Below are 19,933 nucleotides of genomic sequence, written 5' to 3'. Positions count from 1 at the left end.
TGGCACTAAGTAGGAAAATAAATTGTGAAGACAAAAGGAAGCTATAGATAGGTTGAGTAAGCAGACAAATATCAGTTTGTTAGCAAAGATTAAAAAAAAACTTATTACGTAGATGCTAGGAGATCACAGATCTCTGAGATGCTGATGGACCTATGTGTCATAGTTCAGTATTCAAGTACAGCAAGTAATTGAGAAAGCCATCAAAATGTTATTGGCTAATGCTATGAGGCCTAAATATAGAGTTCTGATGAGTTCTTATCTGAATGACAGTTAAGTGTATTAGTCTCATCATTTAAGAAAGGGTATAAATGCTTTGGAAGCAGTTCAGAAAGGTTTGTCATACTATTAGGCAGAATGGATGGAATCCTTTATGAGGAAAGTGTGAATAGGCTAGGCTGTACCCACTGAAATTTAGAAGGATTAAGAGAAGGTTTGATTGAAACATGCAAGATTCTGAGGGACCTTAACACAGTGAATGAGAAAAGGATGTTTCTACTTGTGAAAAAGTTGGAACTAAGGATCACTATGGATACAATGCACAGTAGACAATATGAAATCAGGTTCCCCATGCAAGGCTCATTCAGAAAGCAAGGAGACATGGGATCTAAGGACACCTTGCTTTGTGGATCCAGAATTGGCTTTCCCACAGAAGGAAAAGGGTGGTTGCAGATGGCTTGTATTCTACATGGAGGTTGGTGACCAATGGTATTCTGCAGGGATCTCTTCTGGGACCCCGCCTCTGTGATTTTTACAAGTTACCGGGATAAAGAAGTTGAAGGGTGGGTTGGTAAGTTTGTTGACAATGTGGTCAGTCTGGAGGGGTGTCAGGGTGTCAGTGGGACACAATAAGGTGAAAAACTGGGCTGAGAAGTGGAAGATGGAGTTCAACACAGACAAGTGGAGTGGTTCATTTTGGTAGCTTGAATTTGAAAACAGAATACAATATTAATGGTAAGACTCTTGACAGTGTGGAGGACCAGAAAGGTCTTGGGGTCTGTGTTCAAAGGACATTCAAAGTTGCTGTGCAAGTTGAGGGTGCTGTTAAGAAGGTGGATGGTGTGTTGGCATTCATCAAACCATGGGACTGAGTTCAAGAGCCATGAGGTATTGTTACAACTATAAAAGACCTCAGTCAGACCCCACTTGGAGTACTGTGTTCAGTTCTGGTCAACTCACTACAGGAAGGATGTAGATACTATAGAGAGAGTACAGAGGAGATTTACAACGATGTTGCTTGGATTGGAAAGCGTGCCTTATAAGAATAGGTTGAGTGAACTTGGCCTTTTCTCCTTGGAGTGACAGAGAATGAGCGGTGACCTGATAGAGACATACAAGATGATGACAGGCATTGATCATGTGAATAGCTAAAGGCTTTTTTCCCCAGGGCTGAAATGGCTAACATGAGGGGGCATAGCTTTAAGATGTGTGGAAGTAGGTGCAAGGGGGATATCAGAGGCAAGTTTTTCCACACAGAGAGTGGTGGGTGCATGGAGTGCACCGCCGGCAACTGTGGTGGAGGCTGATACAATAGGGTCTTTTAGGAGATGCTTACATGGAGCTTAGAAAAATAGAGGGTGTGCGGAGGGTAATTCTAGGCAGCTTCTACAGTAGATTACATGTTTAGCACAACATTGTGGGCTGAAGGGCTTGTAATGCGCTGTAGATTTCTATGTTCTATGCCACGATCTCACAGAATGGTAGAAAGCCTAGAGGCAAAATGGCCTACTCTTACAATGGAGACAGCAATAACGATTTCACTGAATAACTCACAGATCCTGCTGCACTGAGAAAGGAGGCCTTGCCGAGTGTGATAAGTGCAAACTTTCTTTTAGTTAAACATGCCAAGCAGTCATCTTGAACAATGTAAGCTCCAATGAAATACTCTGAAATGTAGTCTCTGCTGCTATGATCTTAATTGCTGATGTGACTTGTGTTCAACTGTGTATTATCAGCTTGTGTGCATTAAAGAGACAGGTTACTTAATATTCAGCACATTTAAGCATGCTCACAATATAATGAATACCAGCCGATAGCTCAACATGCTGATAAAGCTTTAGGGATATTAAATTTGATGCAGAAGCCACCCAAACATCTTTGGTTTCAATATATGTATTTTTTAAAACAGACTTATGTCTAGTCAGAAATGTATTACTAATTTGCTTATAAACATTGAATCTTAAATTAGGTTTTTCCTCTAGCTTCTAACTCTGAAGACTTCAGAATCAGGTTTAATATCACTGTCATATGCAGCAAATTCTGTTGTTTTGCAGCAGTGGTACATTCTAATACATAATAATAAAAACTATAAATTACAATAAGTAGAGCAAAGAGCAAAAAGGGAAAAAAGTAGTAAGGTCATGGTTCATGGGTTCATTGTCCAGTCAGAAATCTGATGGTGAAGGGGAAGCTGTCCCTGTGACGTTGAGTGGGTGTCTTTAGGCCCCTGCATCTCCTCCATAACAGCAGCAATGAGAATCGGGCATGTCCTGGGCAATGGGAGTCTTTAACAATGGATGCTGACTTTTTGAGTCATCGCCTTTTGAAGATGTCCTCAACACCAGGAAGACGTGCCCATGATGGAACTGACTGAGTTTAGAACTTTCTGCAGTTTTTTCTGATCCTGTGCAGAGGTCCCTCCATACCAAACGGCAATGCAACCAGTTAGAATGCCCTCAATACTTTTGTAGAAATTTGAGTTTCTTTGGTGACATACCAATTCTCCTCAAATTCCTAATGAAATATAGCCGCCATCATGCCTTCTTTGTAATTACATCAATATGTTGGGCCCAGGATAGATCTTCAAGATGTTGACACCCAGAAATTTGAAACTGTTCATCCTTTCCACTGTTGATCCCTCGATGAGGATTGGTGTGTGTTCCCAACTTCCCCTTCCTGAAGACCATAATCAGTTCCTTGGTCTTACTGATGTGGAGTACAAAGTTGTTGTTGCGACATCACTTATCTATCTCGCTCCTGTATGCCTCTCATCACCATCTGAAATTCTGTAAACAATAGTTGTGTTGTTGGCAAATTTATTGATGGCATTTGAGCTGTGCAGGACAGGGATTCCCAACCTTTATGAGTCACGGACCCCTACCATTAACCGAGTGGTCTGTGGACTGCAGGTTGGGAACCCCTGGTGTGCAGAGTGTATAACAGTGGGCTAAGCATGCATCCTTGAAGTGTGCCAGAGTTGACTGTCAGCAAGGAGAAGATGTAATTTTTGATCCACACAGACTATGGTCTCTGGTGAGGAAGTCAAGGATCCAGCTCCAGAAGGAGGTACAGAGGCCCAGGTTTTGGAGCTTGTTGACTAAAAGTGAGGATACGATTGCGTTGAATGCTGAGTTGTGATCAATGTACAGGAGCCTGACGTAACGTATTCAATCAACTTTTTGGTTGAAAGGTTGCTTGTTCCAAACCACAAGAAAAATCTTCCATATAGCAATGTATAAATACTACAGCAAGTACCATACCCTTCCTTACAGATATTCCCACAGTATTTAAGCAGGAGGGAAAGGTTACTCAGGAGCACAGTCTGCTTGTGTCTGAGCTTCCCAATATCTTCAGTAATTTAAGTAATACTCCTCTTCTCCAAAATACCTCAGTCATAATAATGTACTGTTCTCATATTCAACCAACTATTTATTATTTACAAGTATGTTAACAGTGTTCGTTTGACAATAGATAAACAATGAAAATATTTAAAATACTTCCAATAAATGTACATTCCATTGAGAAATAAAAATTCATCAGGAAAAGCTCTAGTTAGCCACAGCATTTAAGGATAACATTAAATCAAAAGCTGACAACATTCCCAAGAAAATCAGCATGCCTTAAATTTGAGGTTTAATAAATACCAGTGATGTTGGAAAACTAAGAGGGAGAATTTAGAATATGAAAGCAAGTTAGAAAATAAATAGCTTCTATTAGTTTGATAGGCAATAATAGTAGCAAAGATAAATGTGAGTCCCTTTGAGAAAGAGGCAGGAGAAATTATGATAATAAAAACTCCTCTCCAGCCCTTTACTTTTCCCATCTACCCAGCTATCACGTTCTAGCTATCCTTCTTGCCCTCCCTTAAATTTTTATTCTGGTGTTTTCCCCCTTCCTTTCCAGTCCTGAAGAAGTGTTTCGGCCTGAAATATCAACTGTTTGTTTATTTCACGAATGCTGCCTGACCTGCTGAGTTCCTCCAGCATTTGGTATATGAGGCATCAGGGATTGCCAAGAAGCTGTTTACTTGGGCTACATTGTTTAACCCCATGTTTATATCATGAGTCTATTGTCATTACCTTAAAGTGGCAGATGAAGAGATATGTATTTACTCACTAACCCAGAGGGCAGTGTATACTCAATGAATATACTGAAATCTATAAACGATAGAGCTTTATGGACCAACAGCACAGGAATGTGGTTGAAGTATGGAACTACTCATGGGCTTATTGAATGGTGCTGTAGATTATGTGCTTGTTATGGACTAGTCATGATCATACTTTCTCAACCGGGGATCACTACAGAATAGAATCTTAGCAGCACCATACTCATTGTGGTCAAGAGCAGGATATCTTGACATTACTCACTCTACTGACTCTCCCTCCTACTCAAAGACTTTCCACTATCTGTAATGCACTTCAGTAAGGTGATGGAACATTCTCCATTTGCCAAACAGCACACAAACTCAACAATACACAGGACAGTTGTCCAACTGACCAGCACCCCAATCAATGACTTCCTGCAGACCCAGCATGGTGGCTGCTGAACATACCACCAACAATATACACAGTAGCTGTGTCTTCGATAGCACAACCCAAGCTGGAAGCACCCAAAAAGCAGGTGCATGGGAACGTGCAAGGTCCTCTTAAGCCGTATACCATACAGATTTGGGAAATGTATCACCATTCTAGATCTACATAGTCAAACAGCATTCCCTAAAGGACGTGGGCTGCCTTCACCACGGGATCAACAGCAGTTCAGTGTAACTCCCCTCCAGTTTCTTAAGGGTAATCAGAGAAGGACAAATGGGTCTTTTCAATCAAGTCCAAATCCTTTAAAAAGTGATCCAAAAAATTCCCTACTGTACATAAATCTTTCTCACTTTATCTATTCTGCTGCTAAGAGACTCAAATAGCAAACATGGCCAGACAATGGGTAGATTTCTTGCTAGCATGCAATGTTCAGAGGCTGAGCGTGTTTACATTTTAAAAACAGACATCATAAATATAAGGCAGATACTGAAAATTCTAATAATGGTCTCTGGAAAAACACTTTTACTCAGTGCAAGCACAACATTGACCGAGAGTGAAATAGGGAAGAATAGAAGAATATGCTGACAGCATGAGAAAGGGTGCCAGGAAGAGCAAAAACGATAACAAAGACTAGTTGGAATGGGCTGCTTGGATGCAGTAGATTATGTCTTGATCATATTTGTTGTATTGACTACTTAAAATTTTTTTCTAGATATTCAAGAAATAGAGCAAGTGAACCTCATTTTAACACTCACAGAGAACATTGGATTCATCATCATGTGCTGTGTGATAAGATGTAGGCAATCATGGTCTCATGACCACTGGCAATTTTTTCTACAGGACTGATTTGCCATTGCCTTCTACTACAGACAGACATACTTTATTGATCCCGAGGGGAATTGGGTTTCGTTACAGCCGCACCAACCAAGAATGGTGTAGAAATATAGCAATATAAAACCATAAATAATTAAATAATAATAAGTTAATCATGCCAAGTGGAAATAAGTCCAGGACCAGCCTATTGGCTCAGGGTGTCAGGGTGGCTCAGGGAAGAGTTGTAAAGTTTGATGACCACAGGCAGGAATGACTTCCTATGACTTTAAGGTAGGTGACCTCAATACTCTTCAGAGGTTCTCTGCCTGGCATCAGTGATAACCAGGATGTGATATCCACCACCTGCTTCCATCCTGATCTGGGTGGGGGGGGGGGGGGGGGGTGTACCTTACTCCTCCTCTAATAGAGTTGTTTCTCCACCCTGCCACCCATCCCCATACCATCATTGGATTAGGGTGTAGAATTGTAATTTTTCTTATAGCTTGCATTTTTATATAATCTTTTATACAGTATGCATGCAATTTAGTGAATTTTCCAGCAATTACAGTAGTTACTTCTGTATTTTTCTAGAAGTTTCTTAGTTTTCTGTAGCAGATGTTACACCACTTGAATCTGGCTATTTTATAGGTTAACTGTTATCATTGGGTTTAGTTATCTCTAGTCTGAGTACAAGATGACCACAACTGCTTTTTCCTTTGTTGTTTTTAGTTTTTAGTTTTTTTAACATTTAGTAAAACAATTGTAAGCAACAAGTTTTATGCTTCATGCCTGACTTCTGAAGATCACAAAAGCATCAGGATCTAACGGTTCGATTTTGCATTGAATGCTGAATGATTCATTAGCCAATGTCAGCAGGTTGTTCAATTATGGGGCAGAGTACAAACTGGAAAGCCGTGTAGCAGCTATAAAAAAAAACACTTTGGTTAGGCCAATTTGAAGTATTGTGTGCAGTTCTGGTTGTCACACTATAGCAGGAGCTCCCAACCTGGGGTCCATGGACACCTTGCTTAATGGTACTGGTCCACAACATAAAAAAAAGATTGGGAACCCCGCACTATAGAAGTATGTGATGGCTTTGGACAGGGTGCACAAAGTATTTACCAGAATCTTGCCTGAGTTGGAGAGCATTAGTTACAAGGATAGGTTGGACCAACTTGGCTTGCTTTCACTGGAGTGTAAGAGGCTGATGGGTAAGCTGATAAAAGCATATAAAATCCTGAGAGGCAGGTAGTGCAGATAGTCTTGTTTCTCCCATGACAGAAAGATCAATTCCAGATCAGAAAAGTTAAATTTAACTGGTTTTCAGCTGACAGGTCAGTTATTTGCTCTCTTGTGCCTTACTAGCTAAAATTTTGCTTTCTCCTAGACACCATCTCAATTGCTCCACTCTTTCATATTGTGTGAATGGTCAGAGGCTTTTTCCCAGGGCTGAAATGGTTGCCACAAGAGGGCACAGGTTTAAGGTGCTGGGGAGTAGGTACAGAGGAGATGTCAGAGGTAAGCTTTTTTACTCAGAGAATGGTGAGTGTGTGGAATGGGCTGCCGGCAACGATGCTGGAGGCGGATACGATTTTAAGAGACTTTTGGATAGGTACATGGAGCTTACAAAAATAAAGGGCTATGGGTAACCCTAGTAATTTCTAAGGTAGGGACATGTTCGACACAACTACAGTCGGCCCTCCTTATCCGTGGGGGATTGGTTCCGGGACCCCTCGCAGATACCAAAATTTGCAGATGCTTATTCAACCTGTCTCAATTCAGTGGACCTTAGGACCCAGCGCCAGAGCTCTGAATGCACAGTGTTTCTGTTCACAAAAATAATCAAGATCACGATTGAAAATAAAGTGGAAATAATAAAGTGATCGGAAAGAGGTGGAACGCCATCGGTCATTAGAAAAGCGTTGGTTACAGATGGTCAACGATCGGAACAATTTTAAAGGATAAAGTGAGAAAGGCTCTGCCCTGATGAAAGCTACAATTATTACTAAGCAACTCAGTGGTTTAATTATTAGGTTTTGGGTTTTTGATCCACCACATCAACCCGGCACGGTGGAGAGTGCACTAGGGAGCGATCTGTCCAGAGAACTTCCGTTCCCGAGCCCGGTGCTGAAACATACGTTCTTAAGTGTTTTATATGCATAGAAAGGTAAAATATATACTATATACTAAGACAAACGTTTGACTAACTGACGCTAAATAATACCGGATGTACCTGTTCCAACTTACTTAGTAAGAGAACTTCCAATTTTTTTCGATTCCGATGCACGATAACCCACGCAATCCTCCCGTATACTTTAAATCATGCCTAGATTACTTATAATACCTAATACAATGTAAATGCTATGTAAAATGGTTGTTATACTGCATTGTTTAGGGAATAATGACAAGAAAAAAAGTCTGTACATGCTAGAACAACAAGTGCTGGAAGAGCACTTCCGGGTTTTCGTGATTGAATTTGGTTGAATTTGCGCATGCGGAATCGCGGATAAGGATTGTGCTGTAGGTTTTCTCGGTTTCTATTCTTGCTCAGATCCTGCTCCAAATGCAACAACTGTTGATTCTTGGTGCCACACTTTGCTCCTGCTGTCAAATGCCAGCTCTCATTCCCATTCACAAGCGTTCCACTGAACCTGAAATTTTAGTCCCCTTTTCATTCCACAGTTAGAAGGTAAGGTGACACTTCACTTGCTAGTCTGTTGGGTTCCAGGTGACGCAACACTTCACCTGCGAGCCTGTTAACCTTATCTGCTGTATCCGGTTCTCCTGGTGTGGCCTCCTGTATATCGGCAAAACCCGACAAAGATTAGGAGACCACTTTGCCGAGCACATATGCTCCGATTGCCAGTAAAAGCAAGATCTCCTGTAGTCACCCATTTCAACTCCACTTCCCGTTCCAACACGCCAATCCAGGCCCTCTTCTACAGTTACAAGGCCACACTCAGGTTGTAAGAGTGAACACCTTATATTCCATCTGGGAAGCCTCCAACCAGACGACATAAACATTAATTTCCTAAACTTCCGGTAATTGCATCAACCCCCCACCCCCCGTCACCTTTCACCATTCCCCTCTCTCACCTCATCACCTTACCTGCCCCTCACTTTCCTCTGGTGCTCCTTCCCCTTCCCTTTCCTTCATGGTCTTCTGTCCTCTCCCATCATATTCCCCCTCCTCCAACCCTTTATCTCTCTTACCTCTCAGTTTCCCAGCTCTTCCCTTCACCCCTACCGCCGGTTTCACCTGGCACTTCTTCCTCCAATTCTCCCCACCCTTTTTACTCTGACTTCTCCCCTTCCTTTCCAGCCCCGATGAAGCGGTCTTGGGCCGAAACGTCAATTGTTTACTCTTTTCCATAGATACTATCTGGCCTGCTGAGTTCCCCCAGCACTTTGTGTGTGTTGCTCTGGATCTCTAGCATCTGCAGATTTTCCAGTGTTAGTCGTGCTTCCAATATCAGCACAGACATCCTGGGACAGTGGTAGTCAATTTGCAATAACTACCATCACCTTCACTCTTTTTGCTAGATGTGATTCCAGCCCAATGAAGACTGATCTTTGTTTATTTTATACTACACTCAGCCAAATGACACTTCATATCATGAGTAATCATTTTCACCCCATGAACTTAGCTCTTTTATCTATGTATTGATAAGGAGGGGTGTGGGGGGGAGGGGGGAATATCACAAAATCCACAGCCAAGTAGTACTATGGGAACCTGTGCTCTGGGTTAACAGCCTAGCCACAGAACCATTAAATGGTAGCAAGGTAGTTAGTGAATGCTAACACAGCTCGGGGCTTTGGTGTTCAGAGATCAATTCCAGTGTCCTCTGTAAGGTGTTTGCACATCCTTCCTGTGAGCATGTGGATTTCCTCCAGGTGCTCTGGTTTCCTCCCACAATACCAGGACATCCTGGTTAGTAGATTAACTGGTCATTGTAAATTGTCCTGTGATTAAGCCAAGGTTAAACAGGTGGAATGCTGGGCAGTGCAGCTCACTGGACTGGAAGGGCCTGCTCTGTGCTGTATCTTAAATAAATAGATTGTTTGGGATGAGAGAAAGAAATTTCCTGATGTAGGGTTTTGACCAAAATATCATCAGTGCATTCCATCCTATTGATGCTGCTTGACCCGCTGGGTTCTGGTGGCAGATCATTAATTGCAAGAAGAATTACCTACTTTTATGGCTTCTTTCCTACAAACTAAACCATATTTTTGTTGATCTTACTTGTAGCTACTGCTTGGTTACTCAGCCATCATCAGTGCCTTGTATCACTAAGTATTATTCAAGGATTAGTCTCTAATAGTTACCAGCTCTCCAAATGTAACATGTTTCTAAGACCAGGAAGTGAGCATCATGGTAACCAACTTGGGTCTTTCCCAACGCTTTCACTGGGAATTAGCAGATTACTTGTAAGCAGCACCACCCTGCTTGTTATACTTTAAATGACATCATACTCTGTTTTCATCAATTTCTCTTTTGACACAACTTTATTGTTCAACTGAAGGCTGTGATTTTTTACCCCCAAATCATAATCATAGAACGCTACAGCACAGAAACAGGCCATTCAGCCCATCTAGTCCATGCCAAATTATTCTGCCTAGTCCCATTGAACCGCATGTGGACCATAGCCCTCCATATCTCTCTCATCCATGTACTTGTCCAAACTTCTCACATCCACCACTTCCACAGGCAGCTCGTTCCACACTCACCACCCTGAGTGAAGGAGTTTCCTCTCATGTTCCCTTTAAACTTTTCACCTTTCATCCTTAACCCACAGCCTCTAGTTCTACTTCAGTGGAAATAGCCCTATTTATATCCTTCAAAATTGTGCATACCCCTTTCAAATCTCCCCTCATTCTTCTATGCTCTGGGGAATAAAGACCTATCCTATTCAACCTTTCCCTATAACTCGGGTCCTCAAGTCCCATCAACAACTTTGTAAATTTTCTCTGCACTCTTTCAATCTTTTATCAATCCTGTACATAAGTGACCAGAACTGCACACAATAATACAAATTAGGCCTCACTAATACCCTACGCAACTTCAACATAACAGCCCAACTCCTATGCTCAGTCACGAGGAAATCTGCAGAGGCTGGAAATTCAAGCAACACACACAAAGTGCTGGTGGAACAAGCAGGCCAGGCAGCATCTATAGGGAGAAGCACTGTCGACGTATCGGGCCGAGACCCTTCGTCAGGACTAACTGAAAGAAGAGATAGTAAGAGATTTGAAAGTGGGAGGGGGAGGGGAGATCCAAAATGATAGGAGAAGACAGGAGGGGAGGGGTGAAGCTAAGAACTAGAAAGTTGATTGGCAAAAAGAATGCACAGCTGGAGAAGGGAAAGGATTATGGGACAAGAGGCCTAGGGAGAAAGAAAGGGGGAGGGGAACACCAGAGGGAGATGGAGAGCAGGCAAGGAGTGATTGTGTGAGAGAGAGAGAAGAAAAAAGAGAGAGATAAAAGGAAAAAAGGAGGGAGGAATAATAAATAAGGGATGTAAGAAGGGAGGATGGGCATTAACATAGGTTAGAGAAATCAATATTCATGCCATCAGATTGGAGGCTACCCAGCCAATATACAAGGTGTTGTTCCTCCAACCTGAGTGTGGCTTCATCTTGACAGTTGAGGAGGCCATGGATAGACGTATCAGAATGGGAATGGGACATGGAATTAAAATGCGTGGCCACCGGGAGATCCTGCTTTCTCTGGCGGACAGAGTGTAGGTGTTCAGCGAAATGGTCTCCCAGTCTGTGTCAGGTCTCACCAATATATAGAAGGCTGCACCGGGAGCACCAGACGCAGTATATCACACCAGCCGACTCACAGGTGACGTATCGGCTCACTTGGAAGGACTGTCTGGGGCCCTGAATGCTGGTGAGGGAGGAAGTGTAAGGGCAGGTGTAGCACTTGTTCCGCTTACGAGAATAAGTGCTGGGCGGGAGATCAGTGGGAAGGGATGGGGGGGGATGAATGGTCAAGGGAGTCATGTAGGGAGTGATCTCTGCGGAAAGCAGAAGGGAGGGGGGAGGGAAATATGTGCTTGGTGGTGGGATACAGTTGGAGTTGGCGGAAGTTATGGAGAATTATATGTTGGACCCAGAGGCTGGTGGGGTGGTAGGTGAGGACAAGGGGAACCCTATCCCTACTAGGGTGGCAGCAGGATGGGGTGAGAGCAGATGTGCGTGAAATGGGAGAGATGCGTTTGGGAACAGAGTTGATGATGGAGAAAGGGAAGCCCCTTTCTTTAAAAAAGGAAGACATCTCCTTCGTCCTGGAATGAAAAGCCTCATCCTGAGAGCAGATGTGGCAGAGACGTAGGAATGCGAGAAGGGGATGGCATTTTTGCAAGAGACAGGGTGGGAAGAGGAATAGTCCAGGTAACTGTGAGAGTCCATAGGCTTACAGTAGATATCAGTAGATAAGACATCTCCAGAGATACAGACAGAAAGATCACGAAAGGGGAGGGAGGTGTCGGAAATGGACCAGGTAAATTTGAGGGCAGGGTGAAAGTTGGAGGCAAAGTTAATGAAGTCGATGAGCTCAGCACGCATGCAGGAAGCAGCGCCAATGCAGTCATTGATGCAGCGAAGGAAAAGTGGGGTATGGATACCCGTATAGGCTTGGAATATGGACTGTTCCACAAAGCCAACAAAAAGGCAGGCATAGCTGGGACCCATACGGGTGCCCATGCCTACACCTTTAGTTAGGTGGAAGTGGGAGGAGCCAAAGGAGAAATTATTAAGAGTAAGGACTAATTCCGCTAGACAGAGGAGAGTGGTGGTAGAGGGCAACTGGTTAGGTCTGGACATTTTAATTCCACGTCCCATTCCGATATGTCTATCCATGGCCTCCTCTACTATCAAGATATTCCATCTGGTCAGCCTCCAACCTGATGGTATGAACATTGATTTCTCTAATTTCTGTTAATGCCCCTCCTCCCCTTCTTACCCCACCCCTTATTTATTATTTTTTCCCCTTTTCTCTCTCTCTGTCTGTCTCTCAATAACTCCTTGCCTGCTCTCCATCTCCCTCTGGTGCTCCCCTCCCCCTTTCTTTCTCCCTAGGTCTCCCATCCCATGATCCTTTCCCTTCTCCAGCTCTGTATCCCTTTTGCCAATCACCTTTCCAGCTCTTAGCTTCATCCCTCACCCTCCTGTCTTCTCCTATCATTTCAGATCTCCCCCCGCCCACTTTCAAATCTCTTATTATCTCTTCTTTCAGTTAGTCCTGACGAAGGGTCTCAGCCTGAAACGTCGACTGTAGCATCCTATAGATGCTGCCAGGCCTGCTGCGTTCCACCAGCATTTTGTGTCCTGTGCTCAGTATTTTATTTATAAAAGCCAATGGACAAAAGCTCTCTATATGACCCTATCTACTTGTGATGCCACTTTCAAGAATTATGGATCTGTATTTCAGATCCCTCTGTTCTAGCACACACCTCATTCGCCATTTAATTCCTATCTATAATTTTCTGTCTTACTCTTACAGCCTTTCTTAAACAACCAAACAACATAAGCTATCCTCCAAGCCTCTGGCACCTTACCCATGGCTGAGGACATTTTAAATATCTCAACTAGGGGCCCTGCAAATTCTGCACTAGCCTCCCACAAAGTCCAAGGAAACACCTCGTCAGACCCTGGGTATTTATCTATTTTAATTTGCCTCAAGACAGCACATACCTCGTTTGAACTTACCTCCATTCAAGTTTAATTACCATTCAACCATACATGAATACAGCCAAGTGAAGCAGTGTTCCTCTGGGGCCAAGATACAAAGCACAGTACCAACAGTCATACACAGCACAAAGCTGATATAGCACATGAGAAAGAAGAAATCATACAGTCACATAAAAAAATGAATATAGCCCAAGTCCCTGAGAGACATGTCTTACAGATTGATGGTGCATGGGTGATTGTTGGCAAGCACAAGTCCTCAGCAGTCCACAGAAGAATGCACACACACAATCCACCTCATCTTCCATCAAGCGAACACTGGAGAGTAGCACAGACCGGGGGGTGGGGGGGGGGGGCAGCCCCCAATCCAGCATGGATACCTCCATTGTCTCCTCTGCTAGATGGCAGAACAGGCAAGCCAACAGCAGGAGGCCTAGTCCATGCTGCAACCGAGGCCATAAACCTACCCCACAGTGCCAATAAACCAGTGAACCAGACTTGCAGTATTCTACATTACCAATGTCCAAGTGTCTTGTGATCACAAGAAAAATGTCCAAGATAATCACTCACTGTTAGACTGAATGTTACCATCGGGCACTGACTCTGATGCCTTTCTGTAATAGGCAGCAACACGGTCAGCACCAAGTCCAGATCCTCCAGCTCCCCCACCATCGAGCAACTAGCTGATGGAGTAGACCTGAACAACCTGAAGTTCTTGATGTCCCGCTGTGTCTTGTGATTGTAAAAAAAGACTTAAAAAAAAAAGTCAAAAGCACCTTTGGTTGGCCCCAGAAAGGCCACTATGGCTGAGTGTGCTGCCATCTTACCAGAGACCCGCTATCTCACTGGAAGACATTACCCTAACATCCCACTAAAGCTCTCCTGGTGATATTCCAAAACCACACAACAAGACAGCTGGAAGCTGGCAGCGTAGAACCCAACATGTGGTGGTTGTTGTCTGTCGTGTCCAATTATGACAGGAAACCTGTGTGGGGAAGTTTTTAAAATTGAAAAAGCTGTTGCATTAGAGCAGTTCCACTCTCTTGCCCTCAGAAGTCCGAGGCCAGTGGTTGTAGCAAGCATCACAAGCTGGTTGCAGAGGATAAACATGAAGTCATGCCCTTTGCTCTCCTTGCAGTGTTGCAGTACCACCTTCTTGGCTGTTGGATCTCATTGTAGATTTCATCCCCCCAGTCCACCGGAGCTGACTTTGCATGCTGGGACAGGTGTGCCTCCAACTCACTGGAGTAAGAGGCCACCAGCTACCCTCATCTGATTTATTCTGCCTGTCAAAGCGGAATACTGGTGTTTGGCTGCTGTTGCAGGCAATCAGCTACTTGAAGCCACAGGTGAGAGCTGAGTGACTGCACCCAACAGGACTGACAAACAACAAATATGAAAAAGGGTAGCAAAATACAGTACTCAAGGTGTTGTATCTCAGTGCATGGAGTATAAGGAACAAGGGGGATGATCTTGTTGCACTATTACAGATTGCCAGGTATGATGTTGTGGCCATCACTGAATCGTGGCTGAAGGGCAGATGTAGTTGGGAGCTGAATGTCCAAGGTTACACATTGTCTTGGAGGGATAGGAAGGTAGGCAGAGGATGATGTGACAGGATCAGAAGATGTTGAATCCTTGTGGGTTGAGTTAAGAAACTGCAAGGGTAAAAGGATAAAAACACAAAATGCTAGCAGAACTCAGCAGGCCAGACAGCATCTTGTGAATCTATTCTACACCTTTAGAATAATTACATGCTTCCTATAGAATGGTGACAAGAACTGCATGCAATATTCCAAGTGTGGTCTCACTAAATGTTCTATACAGTTGAAACATGATGTCCCAGTTCAGTGCCCTGTCCATTGAAGGCAAGCATGCCATATGGCTTCTTCACCACTGTCTACTCGAGTTGTTACTTAGGCATTTCCACCTTTGGGCACAGTCATTACTGAGCAACTACTACTCTGGTTTAACTTCCCAAAATTCATCACTTCACCTTTGTCTGAGTTAACTTCCATCAGCCATTCCTTTGCCCACTTTTCCAATTGACCCACATCCTGTGTTAATCCTTACCTCAGTGGAACTTATTAATCAAGCCACTTACATTCCCACCCAAATTTTTAATAAGTGACCAACAGCAGGGGACCATATCTACAGCACACCAATTGCCACAGGCCTCCAGTCTGAAAAACAACCTTCGACTAACACCCTCTTATTCCTTCCAAGTCAATTTTGCATCTACTGACATTAGCACAACAATTTATATTTACAAATGTTTGCTCCTTTGTTAAACCAGACTATACCTCTTCATAGACTTAGGGTCCTACTCATTACTCTCTTTCACTTGCCAACAAGAAGATCATGACCAAAGTAGCCACTTGCCTTAACATGGCCAATGATCCAGGAGACTTAATGGCCTTTCATTCTATTAGCTTGCCAGTAACAGCGATTGCTTTATGATTTCATGGCTATTTTGTTGTTTTTAAACAGTTTGTCTGGCTTAAATTGAAATTGATAGAACAGGCACAGTTTTAATGTCATTAAATGAGTCTTATTAACATAATCAACACTTCAAAAGTGAGAATGCAATTAATCACTTTAATTCTCCTATACTTTCTGCAATACAAGAATCCCTTCTTCTACTGACTTAATACAATTTTGTAGATCTGAAGCATCAACATTAGAATTTTCATTACATTCTAACTGGACATTCTTCAGCATTCTTCGTATCTAGACAATGTACAAAAAAAATGACAGGTGAGAGAACACACTTTTACTGTGACACACACCTTGTCTCAAGTTGTTAACAACATTACTGACTGACAATAATTACCAGTAACTAACATAATTATTTCTAAATGGCACCTACAAAGACATCAACAGTTGGAAAGAAAATCTCCAGTTGTGCTTTCAGATGTTTATCCATCCAGAATTTAAATGCCAAAAGTGGGAAGTTTTAATTCTCCATTCTCACTAGCCTAATTCTACTGAACTGTACTACAAGTGTCAGCACTGTACAACTAGTCAAACTTGTGCACTTCTGAATTTAAACGAAAACTCACAGGAAGAAAAGGCATCTATTACTCATATCCAATGCCCTAAAGTGGTAGTGGCCCACCTTCTGTAACAGTTTGACATACTGAATGACTTGGAGAGAACAGGCAAAAAGTCTGATTTATTGGTAAGAGACTGGAGTTACTGAATGCCAAACCATATAATGATGGATTGTTTCCTTGTTGAATTAACATTAGTGAACAATTTCAACTTTTAACTACAGAATCATACATTTCAGCTAATAAATACTGTCAGATACTTATGGTGCAGTTGGAACTTGGATTACTAGCTCTATAACTTACCCATCATTACAGAATAGTCAATCACTAAACAAATTGTCAACACAAGGAAATCTGCAGATGCTGGAAATTCAAGCAACACACACAAAAAACTGGTGGAACTCAGCAGGCCAGGCAGCATCTATAGGAAGAAGTACAGTCAACGTTTCGGGCCGAGATGCTTTGTCAGGACCAAGGGCCTTGGCCCAAATCGTCGACTGTACTTCTTCCTATAGATGCTGCCTGGCCTGCTGCATTCCAGCAAATTGTCAAGCAGTATTTTCAATTCAATGAATCTCAGTTGTACAAGTCCTTAGTCCATCGCAAACCACATCATAGAGTTACACCTAACTCAGGGCAAGCAGTTCAGAATGAATACTTCTTGCACAGGCTCAAGGCACAACATTAAGCTGAATCAGAGTTTCATAATGATCCAATACCATTCACTACAGGTTCTTACCAAGACTACCCTCCCTCAGCCCCTGTGCTACAGTGACCAACAGCAAAAGAACACCCATCTCCAATAATTTGTCAGATGCCTTGTCCAATTTCTAATGAGTACAGTGTCATACTGGTTATGAATTCAGAGGCTTGGCCTAATGATCTGAGGACACAAGTTCAAATCCTGCCCTGGAAGTTGGATTATTTAAGCTTGGTTAATTCTGGAATGAAAACTTTACCAATCAACACAGAACAATTGGATTAACTTAAACAGTAGAGACACAAGCAACTGCAGAATCTGGAACAAAAAAAACACTAAGGGAGGAAGTCAGCAGGTTGAGCTGTATCTGTGATTAGGGTCTATAATTTATTAGATAAATAGACTGGGCATATTTATGTTTAAAAGGCCACTTCTGAGGAACCTGCTGGTCTGCTCAAGCCATAAGCTACCTGGTTGAATTAAATAACATGGCCACAAGAACCATGCAGCTCCATAAAGTTATGCTCTGGAGACAAAGTTGCCACCACAAACTCCATTCGTCTCCAGCTCAGCCACCCTGCAAATCGTTCCTTCAGCCTTTTAGGTCCGAGGTTCACCTCCCTTCCACATACATGTGTGTACGCCTGGTTGATTCTTTCCCACTCAACAACACAACCATTTGGTTCCCATCCACACTTGCAATCAGTCCCTTAACACACCCAATTCACACATGCAAAATACCAGTCATGTCCCTGTGTCCTGAGAAAGAAATTCACACATAGAGTCCTTTTGCTGAGGCAAACAGGCACATGACTGACCCAATGATCAAGAACACTCCCCACTGTATTTATGCCTGGGAACTTTTACTGACACCAGTCCATTCCCATATAACCATATAACAATTACAGCAGGGAAACAGGCCACCTCGACCCTTCTAGTCCGTGCTGAATGCTTACTCTCACCTAGTCCCACTGACCTGCACTCAGCCCATAACCCCCCATTTCTTTCCTGTCCATATACCTATCCAATTTTTATTTTTTTTAGTGACAAAATCGAACCTGCCTCTACTACTTCTACTGGAAGCTTGTTCCACACAGCTACCACTCTCTGAGTAAGTAAGTTCCCCCTCGTGTTACCCCTAAACTTTTGCCCCTTAACTCTCAACTCCTACATGTACATCCTCACTGTGAGAGATGATACCATCAGCAGGCACTTATACTCACCAATGATCAATTTCCAATTTAGTAACTCATCTTTACATCTAACCACGGAGGTTTATTACACTCTGCTAGGTTCATTACTATCACACTCCTTTGCCATTCACCCTAATACACAAAACTAGCTTGTTCTCAGACATGCTGATGGAGGACTTTTATACCCAGATTCTTCAAAACAATGATATTCCCGGCTTTCAATGTCAGTGTAAAACTTACTCAGACATTCGTTTACCGTCTGGGCATACTGTAGACTAATAAACTCTTCTCGGGCTTCCAGCGTGGACAGGTATCGATTATAACTGACTTTTCGACCCGACAAACTCTGCCATCTTCATCAGCGAAGATCCCGGTTAAAGATGGCAGAGTTTGTCATGGGAACGTCAGTTACAATCGACGCCTGTACCCAGCTGGAAGCCCCAGAGTTTATTCGTCATATACGCGGGAAAGCATTATAACCTTTCTCAAGTAATAGACTCGTGAAATTTCTTGTTTCCAATTAATCAATTATTCCCCTTTTTCCAAACCATCACAAGAGTCCAGACTTCCATTCATTCAGTTGCACTCCCTCACTCAACGAGTCTGCCCCGGCCCCCCTCAATCTGACAGCCTGCTTTGTCCTAGACCCTCCCTCTCACTTCCCGAGTGTCTACCCTATCCTGGATTCTCTCTCCCTCACTCAGTGAGAGCCTGCCCCGTCCTGGACCCTCACTCCCTGAGCCTGCTCTGTCCCGGACCCTACCCTTCCTCGCTCGCTCATTCACTATTGAGAGTCTGCCCAGTCCCGGACCCTTCCTCTCTCACTCCCAGAGACTGCCTTATCCCCGATTCTCTCCCCCTCACTCACTCCCTGAGTCTGCTCCGTCCTGGTCCCACCCTCCCTCATGACCGAGAGTCCTCCCCGTCCCTGACACTTCCTCCCTCACTCTCTGAAAGCCTATCGTATCCCGGACCCTCTCACCAAGCCTCCTGTCCCTGCACCCTTCCGGAATGGATTTGTGTCTGCCGTTTAGCCTCCGCGCCCGCTCCCGGAAAGGCATCATCTGACAAGAGAGAGTGATGCCTCCGGCGACTGCGGCCTGTCCGCCCTCCCTCACTCTGCCTTGGGCTTCCATTACCCGGCCTATTCCGCCAACAGCGTCAGGCCTTCCACTTAACCTGTTTCCTGCCGCCGCCCCGGTTCCGCCACTCCGTTTCCCCAGCTGCTGCTTACCGCTGTCTCCGATGATGAGAAGCTTGAAGAGGTGGTCGTAATCCCTGGCCATGTTCGCGGCGCAGAGCGAACAGCTCAGCTCAGTGTCTCGGTGACGGCGCCGCTTCCTTCGAGTCTTTTGAGCTGGGCGGCTTCGGCTCTCCGGCTCCCGCTCCGATCGGCTATTTCCGGAAACGCTCGGCTCCCAGCGGCGTCTCCCTGCGAATTCAGCCGCTTCCGGAAACGGTAGAGGCTGCTTCCGCGCGCTCCTTCGCTTCGGCCACCTTCGATAATATTCGGTTCCTCGCTCCAGCGTTCGGATATTTCCGGAAGTGCTTCTCCATGCTCCTTAAACTCGGTTATTTCCGTGAGGTTGGTTCGGCTCCCGGGCCACCAGTGCTCCGGAAGCACTCTGCTGTGTGTTTGCCTGGGTTCGATCAGAATAGTTTTAAAGTTTTGTGGTAAGCTGCCGACGTGGTGGAAATGTCCCATCCAGTCCATAAATCGGCTTTCAAATG

The 19,933-nt window shown here is 43.8% G+C and overlaps 1 protein-coding gene across 1 annotated transcript in view; it reads right to left on the bottom strand.

The window, feature by feature from the left end:
* The window catches only part of rab35b (RAB35, member RAS oncogene family b), an 88,546-nt gene extending 68,920 nt beyond the window's left edge, over positions 1-19,626 (bottom strand). Inside the window, exon 1 of the mRNA XM_073055684.1 lies at positions 19,437-19,626. Within this exon, the coding sequence (XP_072911785.1) occupies positions 19,437-19,488 (52 nt within the window). The 5' untranslated portion in view covers positions 19,489-19,626. The remainder of the gene's footprint in view (positions 1-19,436) is intronic.
* Positions 19,627-19,933: the final 307 nt, after the last annotated feature.

This window comes from Hemitrygon akajei, chromosome 9 (assembly GCF_048418815.1).
Source record: "Hemitrygon akajei chromosome 9, sHemAka1.3, whole genome shotgun sequence".
Classification (NCBI taxonomy): domain Eukaryota; kingdom Metazoa; phylum Chordata; class Chondrichthyes; order Myliobatiformes; family Dasyatidae; genus Hemitrygon; species Hemitrygon akajei.
The sequence above is the reverse complement of the archived record's forward strand: the minus strand, read 5'-3'. Positions and strand labels throughout refer to the sequence as shown.